At 57.4% G+C, this 10403-nt stretch overlaps 1 protein-coding gene across 4 annotated transcripts; it reads left to right on the top strand.

Moving 5' to 3' along the window:
• Positions 1-96: 96 nt before the first annotated feature.
• On the top strand, positions 97-9399 carry LOC141970284 (dephospho-CoA kinase domain-containing protein-like). Of its 4 annotated transcripts, none has more exons than XM_074926744.1 (7): positions 105-395; positions 807-884; positions 1320-1436; positions 3637-3754; positions 5685-5888; positions 7738-7825; positions 8299-9399. In XM_074926744.1, exons 4-7 carry the CDS (start codon positions 3643-3645, stop codon positions 8582-8584), a joined length of 690 nt encoding a protein of 229 aa, XP_074782845.1. In that variant the 5' UTR covers positions 105-395; positions 807-884; positions 1320-1436; positions 3637-3642; the 3' UTR covers positions 8585-9399. The 4 variants fall into 4 exon arrangements, with proteins under 4 accessions (XP_074782848.1, XP_074782847.1, XP_074782845.1 ...); XM_074926745.1 differs by lacking the exon at positions 105-395 and adding an exon at positions 402-697; XM_074926746.1 differs by lacking the exon at positions 807-884 and having other exon boundaries at positions 104-395.
• Positions 9400-10403: the final 1004 nt, after the last annotated feature.

Genomic DNA, 10403 nt, shown 5'->3' with positions numbered 1-10403 from the left:
CCCGCACCAAAGCGCGCCGCGATTGGGCGGCGGGCCGCGGGGCATGCCGGGACCGGTAGTCTGCGCGGGCAGGCGGGGGCCGGGCCGCGCCGCGGCCGGGACTACAGTTCCCGTCGGGCTCTGGGGGCGCCCCGGGGCGGGGCTCCGGGGGCCGGAGGGCTCGGCCGCACCGCGGCAGCCGCGCGGGGCCACCCGCCGCGCCGGAGAGCCGCGGCCCGTCTCCCCCGTCGCCCGTTCCCCTGCAGGACCGCGGTGTCGGCGCCGCCACCCGCTTCCTGCCCGAGGGGGCGGGGCGAGCCCAAGGAGGGCGGCGCCGGTTGGCTGGGAGAGGGACCCGTCTTCCCACCAGCCAATAGGCGCGCGGGACCCTGCGCCGCGCTGAAGCCGGTCGGCGGGTGAGTGGGTGAGGGCCCCGTGAGGGGACCCGCTCCGGCCCTCGCACCCCGCGGGCGGCGGCCAGGCCCGGCCCGGTGCGGGGGGTCCCTCCGGGGCCTGCCCGGCCCTGGTCCGCCGCCCGGCGTGGCCCGGCCTGACCCGCCCGGCCTGACCGTGTCCCAGGCCCTGGGCAGGAGCTACGGGGACCCGCCGGGTTTGGGGAGGCCGCGGGGTGGCCACGGCCGGGCCTGGGCTCGGGACCGCCAGGAAAGCGCCGTTACTCAGCCAGGGCCCAGCCCGGCAGGAACTGTCAGCACAGCCGGTACCAGCCAAAGGGCCCGGGGGCTGGGACATGGTGGCAGTTGTGCTCGTGGGTTTTTCCCCACCAGGCTAGCGATGTATTTTATGATTATTTTTTTTTCTCATTGCAGCCCCCTCAAGCCAAACACCAGTCTGTCAGTGTGCCAGGCCCCGTCAGAGTCAAGGATGGGAGCAAGGAGCAGGACTGGGTGTGTAGCATGGCGCTGGAGGATGCCTTTTGGCCCGTGGCACGCTGGGTGTGTGGCTTGAGGCGACTGACTTGTGCTGTGCCCAGAAACCGAAGGAGTCAAGATACAGGGAAAATTTGGGCACCTCAGTCTTTAAAAGCCACTTCCTCATGGCTCTGGGTTACATCTCCCAGGGCACCGTTCCTCACAGCAGGAATTAACTGGAGTTTTCCAGCCTGACTAGCCTCTGTGGCTCATGTTTCAGCTTTCCCCCCTGCTTGATTTAGTTGGCACAGACCAAATACACCAACAAATGGTGTATTTGGGGAAAAAACGGTTCTGGCTCCTGCCTGTAACATCTGCAGGAACAGGCTGGACTCTCTACCCTTGTGTACAGTTCAAACCCAAGCTTGTTAAATATTTATACCTTGAACTGTGGATCTTATATCTGTACAGGCCCTGTGACGGCACAAGTGTTTTCAAACCCCGTTCGGATGTGGTTTCTAGAGTAACTCTTCCAAGTGCACTTTTACCCCTGCCGTAATTCTCCCAGCAAGCTGCCTGCCTGCAGAGGTATGTACCAGAGGGACAGAAATAGCAGGTTTTTTGGGACCGAGTCCCAGCTGAGGCTGGAGGCCAGAGTGTCGGGGTTACTGCAGTTAAAACCCTGTATTTACTCTACTTGGGCAGGAGAGATTTTAATGAATTTTAAAAAAACACATGAGCAGAGCCTGTGCCCCTGCAAGGCAGCACCGAAGGCCTGGTTCTCCTCATGCAGCGTTAGCCCTTGTAGGCTGTTGCGGAGGGCGGATAAAATCCTGACAGGGAGGGCAGGATATTAACCTGCTGCCATAAATAAACAGCCCCTCTGTTGTGCCGAGCCCACTGTAGTGTTGGGAAATGCTCCCTGTGGGGACCGAGTACTGACTTGGCAGCAAAGTCTGGGATATATGTCAGCCTCCCACAAAGCACTGATGTTTATTATAAGTGCCCTTTCTGATTCCCTTTGAATTCCCCCTTGTTGTTGCTCGAGTTAACCCCATCTGTTCTCCTGGTGTCTTGAAAGGGAAAAGAGCACGTGGCGCTGCTGCGGGCTGGCGTCGGCTCTCGGCAGCCATGAGGAAAAGTCGCTTTGCGACGCTGCTGGCTTTTGCTCTCACTCCTGCTTCTGCTGAATTGCCTCCAGCTGCCAAAGGACTTAATCCCCCCGCTCCTCACCCCCAGACTGTGGGTCTGCGTCTTGTTTGTAGGACCAAGTTATGACAAAACTGTCTTTTTTTTTTTTCTAAGAAAAAGGAAGCAGTGCTGTGTTTTCATGCACCTTCAGCCGTCCTGCAGGCCCGTGTTCCTGACTGCTGCCCTTGGGTGCAAGGCGGCTGGTCCCTGTTGGTGAGGGACGGTGTGGGCAGTAGGTGCCTGGTTGCTGTGTGTGCAGAGCTTTTGGGAGCTGGTGGCCACCTCTCGTGGTGTCTGGAGAGAGGTGTCAGAACCAGGTTAGGCAGAGTGATGGTTGCTGAGATCGTTGGGTTTTGGGGTACGTGGCTCACTGGGAGAGGCAGTGGGAGCTGGGTCTCCCTTTCCCTGGGCAAGAGGAAGCTGTGGGGTGTCTACCAGCAGCCTGTGGCTCTTGGCCAAAGATGATGGAGCCAGTTTCTTCTCAGATGCAAGGGGCAACAGCCACAAGCTGGGGCTTGGGTGGTTCAGGCTTATCCTGTGAGGGTGGTGTCACCCTGGACAAGGTGACAGCAAAGTTGGGGCCTCAGGGATCTGCAGGACTGGGCTGCACAAAGCCCTGAGCACCCTTGGCTGCGGCTGGTGTTGGTCCATGGGGGCTGGAGAGGGGACGCTGGGGTCTGTTCCCCACGTGCTGTGGCTGTTGCCTTTTTGGGGATGCAGATACCAGCTTGCTCACAGGAGTCCCTGCTCCCACCCAGAGCTGCCTCTGCATCGCTGAGCGTTTTGGTTTTGAAAGGGCGCAAGGGGGTCTAGAGGGCTGCAGGGTTTGGACTGAGTGGGGAGAGATCTCAGTGCAGAAACTGGGAGAGAATTTGTCTGCTCGGGGTCAGGGGGTTACCGGTGCCCTCCCAGCCTCGAGTTCATCGGCAAGCACAGACTCTGTGTTCAAGCTAACAGGCACAAGTCTGCTGCTCAGAGCCCTGATTTCTCGTGTCTCTTGGGCTGCCGCTGACCGTGCTGGCTTCCAGGTAGCACAGGGATGCAGTTTCCTTACTGCCTTGTGTGCTTTGCATCCCAGTTGTGTCAGAGGTAGCTTGTCTCCTCTCACGCCCCAGCTGTAGGGATCAAGCAGGTTTTTCCCTCTCTGCCCTGGTGTTTCTTGGTCCAGGCTGAGATGTTGTCTGAATTCTTCCCCTTTGCCACTGATGCTTGGCAACCCTGCCAGAAATTTCCTCTGATTTAGGGTGCTGCAGGTGAGCCTGCGGCTTGATGGGTGCAGATGCTAAAGGGGAGTGAGTTGTGTGGAGCTGCAGCTAAACCAGCTGGAGGAATTTAGGGCTGGCTCAAGTTGCACATCCAGAGTGAGCAGGGTCCAGGGAAGCCTCATTTAACCCACTGCTGTCTTTCAGCCTGTAAAACAGGGGTAGCCAGCTCAGAGCGGTGCCAAAATCGTGCTAATGTCTCGGTGATGCCCTGAAAACATTTGAAAATGAGCTTTGAATGGAGTTGTCTGTTTAGGATAAACATTTGATGTGCACAGCATGAACAAAACAGCCCTGTCCTGGCCTGTTTTCCAGCTCTTTTCTTTCCATTTCAGAGCACAATGTTCCTGGTCGGACTCTCGGGTGGAATCGCGTCGGGGAAGAGCACGGTGGTGGCCGTACTCCGGGAACTGGGCTGTGCTGTGATTGATGCCGATGTTATTGCCAGAGAGGGTGAGTTCTGCATAGTTGATCTTTCTCCCCGAGTTTCCCCTGACGACTGGGATTGATGCGGGGAAGCGCAGACGGCAGAGGGTGCTCTGGCTCCGTTACAGAAGTGTTTCCCTCCGTTCCCCAGCCGATGAAGCTGCGTGGAGCCTCATCGTCTCGCTTGAACTAGGATATATTTCTAATAAAGAAAAAAATAAAATCATGTCCTAATAAACACTGTGGGGAGATCTTGCCCTGAGTTTCCCTCTCCTGGAGTGCAATGCTTGCCGGCTTTGAAAGCCAACTCCGGGCAAAATAAATACGGTTCTCTGTGAAGCGGGTTCCCTCGGCTGATCTCGTGTCCCTGCTAAGCCCCAGGACGCCCATCCTGTAATTTGGTTATGTTTGGTGGGATCACTGACAGAAGAGAATTTCCCTCCGTGCTGGCTGTGGCTTGCTGGGTTATACTGAGAGATTGGTCCACAAAATTACTTGTGCCTTAATGCACTTAGGAAAAAGAGGCTGCAGCTATCCCGGATCAGAGGGAATTCAGCCTGTGCGTCTGCAGAGCACACCTGCCTCTCGCTGCTCCCAGAATGTGCTGCCCTGGCTACAGAAAAGACCCAGAAATCCAGATCTGTTGCCTCAGCAGGACTGGAGCAGACCCTGCTCGCCCTGATTACCTGTGCGATGCGGCACAAGATGTCAATCCCTCCGTGCCACCGGGATAACGAGGAGAGCAGCGCTTGCTCCAGGAGGGGCTGCTGATTTTGTATGCAGCAGGTTTCGGGTCTGCAGCTGAGCAGTGGTGCAGGCAGTGTCATTCGGAAGTGCCTGCACTTTGCTGTTTGGTGAAGACCTTACCCTGTAGCCGTGCAAAGCTGTGATGCTCTTAACATTTTATTGCACTGTAATTCCCCTCAAGGTGCAGAAAATTTGCTGGAGGTGCTAAAAGCCCTCAGAGACCATAGGAAAACACTGCAGATACTCAGTGTCAGTTTTCTACCAATCACTTCATTTTTCTCCAATTCCTTTTTTATATGTGTTTGTTTACTCTATGGATTTTACCCATCCTGAAACTGCCTCGATGTGAAATTCCACAGGAGAAAGAAATTGGTCTTAAAGACTTTTATTAGGTTGGCCTGAGGTTACAACCTGTGGCAATGTTCCTGGATTTTGGAGAAAAAATTATATACGGTCTGTCATTCTCTGTGGTTAGGCTCAGCTTGATCTTAATTACGGTTTTATTACTGCTTGTTAGTGATTTTTTGGTGGCTTTAAAATGACACGCTCATGTAACGTCAGAGTCCCTGCACATACCTGTTGGGAACTGATCTCGGAAGGTTTCTGTGTTCATTCTCATGAAGAACTTGGTGACAGAGGCAAAGGACAGTAAAAAGCCGTAGTAGCAGTCAGAGCCAGCTTGTAGCAGCCAGGCTGTAGTCACCCAGTGCTGAAGTTTCCAGCTAAAATAAAGCTGGCGCTGCCCTGGTCCCTTTAGGATCTGCCTGCCCGGCTCCTGGCCCTGCAGGCAGTGGGAACGGGCTCAGCACCGCTCCTGCCCGCACCTCGGCTGGGAGCTGTCAGCAAGTGCCCCCGCCCGCCGGCTGACTTCTAACCCCGAGCAGCAGCACGCCCGAGGGAGGGTTGTGGCGCTGAATTAATGTTTGCAGGATGCTTCGATCTCCCGGGCGTCAGCCCTCGAAGGGACCTTGGCCTGAGCGGGTTTTCTGCAGCTGCTTTCCTGCAGCACCGACGCCAGGTGTCTGCCGGGCTGCAGCGCTGAGCCGCGCCGCTCTCGCTTCAGCCTGTGCTGGCAGGCAGATGTGCTGCCCGCCGAGGAGAATCAAGCTCGGTTATTTAATGAACAAAACTCATTTGAGGCCGATCGCTGATGCAAACACCGACTGTGCTGCAGAGCTGGCTCTAACCTCCGGCTGTTTAACGTTATCAGTGGTGCAGCCCCGCTTCAAGGCCTATCAGCAGATCGTGCGTTACTTTGGCACCGAGATCCTCTTGGAGAACGGAGAGATAAATCGTGAGGCTCTAGCAAACATTATCTTCTCCCACCCGGAGAAACGGCAGCTGCTGAACTCCATCACCCACCCGGAGATCCAGAAAGAGATGCTGAAGCAGATCTTGAAGCACTTTGTGCTAGGTAAGAGGCCCTGTCCCAGCACACGGGACTCCTGCTCAGGCAGGAGCTGTCCCTGCCTGCGGGGCCTTTGGTTCTGAGTGGGGAGAGGGACGGGGAAGAAGGGGAACGACGCTGCCTGGCGGCCTTTGTGCTCTGCCACCCGTGGCCTTTCGTCCTGGCGTTTGGAGGATTCCTTCCTGCCTTTCGCTGCTGCCCTTCACCACCTCCTTCTTCTGGGGTTTAAAGTACATCTGTAGGGCCTGAGAAGAGCATTGTGAGGCCTCTTCTGAGATTACGTGCTAGATAATGTCACACCTTCTGAAATGGCCAAATATTCTCTGCCCCCAACCTTCCCCGGCTTCAATGAAAGCTGTGGAGCCCTTTCAGTCTCGATAAGGTGAGAAATGGGCTGACAGCTGTGGTTTCCAAAGTCCCGCTTTTTCCCCTGATAAATATAACAAATACAGCTGTCAAACTTGGTCTACTCAAATGCCAGATAAGATCACCAGCTGTTTTGGAGGTCTCCGTGTAGACAGAAGGATCTCTTAATAGAGTCAGTCTGGTTTCGTGGAGCTTATCAAAGCTGAGCCTTGTGACAGCTGAATAGGCCTGTGCTGGGGCACTGCGGGGGCCGTTCTCTGCTGTGGGGTGAGGAGGAGGAGAAAGCACAAAGGAAGCAACAGGCAGGAAAGCCGGGAGCCAGAGATGGAGTCTTGTACTTGGGGCTGTGGCCTCGGGAGGCGGATGCCGTCCTGCCCCTGGCGAGAGCTCTGTGTGTCTTCAGCAGGCTGCTTTGTCCTCATTAGTCAGGTTTTAATGATTTGGGATAGCTGGATGTTGTCTCTAAGGATCGCTGTGTAAGGAAAGCTCTTATCGATCAAACCGTAGGGCCGCAAGAAGTCTCTCTGGGTGGAGATGCTGGTAAAATGGTGGCATATTGGCTGATGATGTCTTTGTCAAGGCTTTTATTGCCATGGCCAGCTCAGCTGTGGGGTTCAGGTTATAAAGAGGGGGGACACCAGCAAAACTGGAGGTGTCCCTGAAGCTGGGGGACACACAGGGGAGTGAGGCCCTGACTTAGAGCTTTCCCTACCCCCTGCCGCTCCCCCAGGCTCGCCAGAGCGTACCCCCATGTCCCCAGACGCTGCTGTCTGCCGGGGCAGTTGGTGCTTGCGAAGGGTGGGGGCACGTGGAGAGCCTGGGGTGGGCTGCAGGGTCTGGGAGGAGGGCGGCTGGCGGTTATGAGCTCTCCTCCGCCACCTGCTCCACCTGGTGACAACAATTTTTAACCAAACCTGGCCAGGTTTGGTGAGGTCAGGCCCTGGGGCTGTGCCTGCAGGCACCCCCATGTTTCAGTGTCCCAGCTCTGAGAGGTCTGCAGGGATTTCTTTGGAAAAATAGAAGTGTTTAGCCAAAGCTTTCCATAAAGGAAACCAAACTGAGCTGGGAAGCGTCAAATGACGGCAGCGTGGGACAGGTGAGAGAACAGAGCAAGCTCTGCTGTGGGCTCTGCTCCCCTGGAGAGGCCACCAGCGGCGGCGTGACTGCCGCTCTCGCCAGCCAGGCACAGGCGCTTTCACTTGGGCTTCTTGTTTCAGCTCCTCATTATATTTCTCCAGCTTCACCTTTGATCTGAGATCATCCAGGTTAGGGTTTTTCTGGTTTTTTGTTTTTAATTTTTTCTCTGGAAGCCTGGAACAAAACCATTTCCTGCTCACGAGAGGGAGGAGGGCCCTCGGCTCAGCCGTGGAGCTGAGAGCTCTCCCATCGCTTTGCTGGAGCAGCTGTGGCCACGGTGTGTGTGCGGCACGAGGGGGTTGGGAATCCGAGTGACTGTTCCCTTTGGGTGGGGCCTTGGTCATTCCTGCAGGCTGCCGCTACGTGATCCTCGACATCCCTCTGCTCTTTGAGACCAACAGATTGACCAAGTTTATGAAATACACAGTCTTGGTTTATTGGTAAGTGCCGTGAGGGCTGGGACTCTGCCACCTCTCTTGGAGGCTGGAGGGGACCGTCACGTCCCTCCGGCTCTGGGGGGGATTTGGCCGCAGCCCTGGTGCGGAGCCTCTCGACAGCACCGCCTCTTTTCTGTAGGTGGGAGGGCAACACCTTCCTTTATCCCAGTGCACGAGGGGCTCCTTGCTGAGGTGTCCCTGAAGCCCGGCACTGTTGTACGGGGGAAATCGCTGTCTTTGGGCCTTCCGTTGGCTGGGGCAGGGTTTGGGGCACTGTCCCGGTGTTACGGGCTGTGGGAACACCCACAACACGCCGTGGGCAGCGCTGCAGGGGTGGCTCTGCTGATCCGAGGGCAGGATGCCTGCGCTGGTCCCAAAATGAAGCAGGGACCATCTCTGCCCCCAACTTTACCCCAGTCATTCCCCCTTGTGCCAAGGAGGGCAGGCAAACCCCCCCTTCTCTCCCGTCCTGGCAGTGACCCGCCGACGCAGCTGTCCCGGCTGAGGAAGAGGAACGGGCTGTCCCAGGCCGAGGCAGAAGCTCGCATCGCCTCCCAGCTGCCGCTGGACAAGAAGCGCAAGTTAGCGACTCACGTCATTGACAACTCCGGGGAGTGGGAGAGCACGCGCCGGCAGGTCCTGAGCCTGCATGCCCACCTCGAGGCTTCCCTGGATTTCCTCTGGGCACGGCTGGCGGCAGGCACGGTTGTAGTCGGGCTCGGAGGGCTGGTGTACCTTCTCCTCCGGCATTTCATCTCTTAATTCACCTTTTCCTTTTTGTCATGGAAGAGGCCTGAATTTCCAGGTTTGAAAAGGGCAGTGAAAGGCCACCTCTTTTAATGAGCTTTGCCAGCTGAATGCAGACAGCGGGACGAAGCGTCTCCTTGCCGACTCCCCAAGGTGAATGTAGTGGGGCTTTTTCTGGCATCATCTCCCCTCTCCTTTCTTCCTGCTCAGGTTCTTACCCCCCAGCTGTGCCCATGGGGTGGGATGTTCCCCTTGCGTGGCTGCGGCCCGTGGGTACGTCCCCCGTGGGTACGTACAGTGGGACTACAGTGAATTTAGGCTCTTTAATGCCTTCCAGGACAATCTCTTCACAGGGGTGACCTCTCGAGTCCTGTTGCTGTGAGCCCATTGTCCCCAGGTTGATCCCTCACAGCCCTGGCTAATATGAATTTAGATATGGAATTTTCCTTTCTTTCATGTTGATTTAATGGAAATGTGTTAAATCTGTCTGGCCAGGGACAGACAGCACCTCATTTCCCATGGGTTAGGGGTTCAGCTGGCTGCTCGCCCTCACTCCTGCACCCTCTTTCTGTGATCAACACCTGTGGGTCACCCTTGGCTTTGGATCTGAGGGTCTGCTACATCCCCGGGGCAGGCTGAGACCCAGGACCTGCCTCGCTGAAACTCATTTACTGCTGTTTGAGTTTTCTTTTGGCAGCAGTTTCCCTGTGGGAGAGCACGAGTTGGGGCGAAGCGGGTGCTGGCTCTTCACGTTTGTTTTAATAAAGTGCTAAGCAGCAGCCGGCTCCCTGCGGCTCTGCAACCTGCAGGCTGTGAGCGCTGCTCTTTCCTGCCCGGCTCCCAGGTCGTTTCTATGCCGGGGCACGGCTGCGCTCTGTAAAGTTCACTGCACGCAAGCAGAGCTGCCGAGCGTGCTTCTTCCCCCGTACATATCCCTCAGCTGCTCCCAGGGAGCTTCTTGGGGCGTCGGCTCCTGCCGTGAGCTTCGTTGTGGGGGGCCGTGGCTTCCTGCCGGCTCCGGGCACCCCACGGTGCGGGTCTGGCTTCCCAGGATGTGATCCTTGGACTCGCTGTGGTTTTCTGTGGCCAGCGCTTTAACCCCGGGGCAGCCTTGTCCTGCTGCCACCCCCTTGTCCTGCTGCCACCCCCCTGTCCTGGCGTTTTGACAAAGGTGGGTGGTCCCTGGGGCCCTCTGGGGTGCTTGGGCTACTGGCCCAGCAGGCAGGGATGCCGCAGAGCGAGGCAGGGTCCTCGCTGGCCCCAGCTCCAGCCTGTGGGGGACCTTTCCCAGGGTGTCCCAGCCCTGCTCCCCAGGCACCCTTCCCACCCTCTCTGACCCAGCCCTGCGCCCGAGGGTCCCGTGTCTCACTCACCCAGGGGGACCCCGTGGCCCTTGGGGAGCCCCAGGAGAACATCCCCGAGCTGGGGCACCCACCCTGGGTACTCCAACTTTCCAGGCAGTGCTGGAGGAGCCGTACACAAGCGATAACCCCCTGCCGGTTCCCTCCCCTGCTTTTTAATGCTCCCTTAATTGCGGTGGTGGTGCCGGGAGCCCCTCGCAGCCAGCCATAAATCAGGGCTGGAGCAGGACAGCCTCAGCCCGAGATAAGCGCTGATTGCCTTCCTCCCTCCTGGCTCGCCACCGCGATAAATGGGGCTGCGATGAGGCCGGGGGGGGGAAGGAGAAAGTGAGACGGGCGCTGTAATCACATTTGGCGCTTTGCTCCTGCCCTGCTGACGTTTGCCGGCCACTAACGAGTTTAGCAGGGCCCGGGGGGTGAGTGATTTCAGGGGGGTGGCGAGGCGCAGGGCTCCCCACAGCTCTGGCCGTGGG

The sequence above is a fragment of the Athene noctua genome, chromosome 25 (genome assembly GCF_965140245.1).
Source record: "Athene noctua chromosome 25, bAthNoc1.hap1.1, whole genome shotgun sequence".
NCBI classification, from domain to species: domain Eukaryota; kingdom Metazoa; phylum Chordata; class Aves; order Strigiformes; family Strigidae; genus Athene; species Athene noctua.
This window is presented reverse-complemented; position numbering and strand designations above follow the sequence as displayed.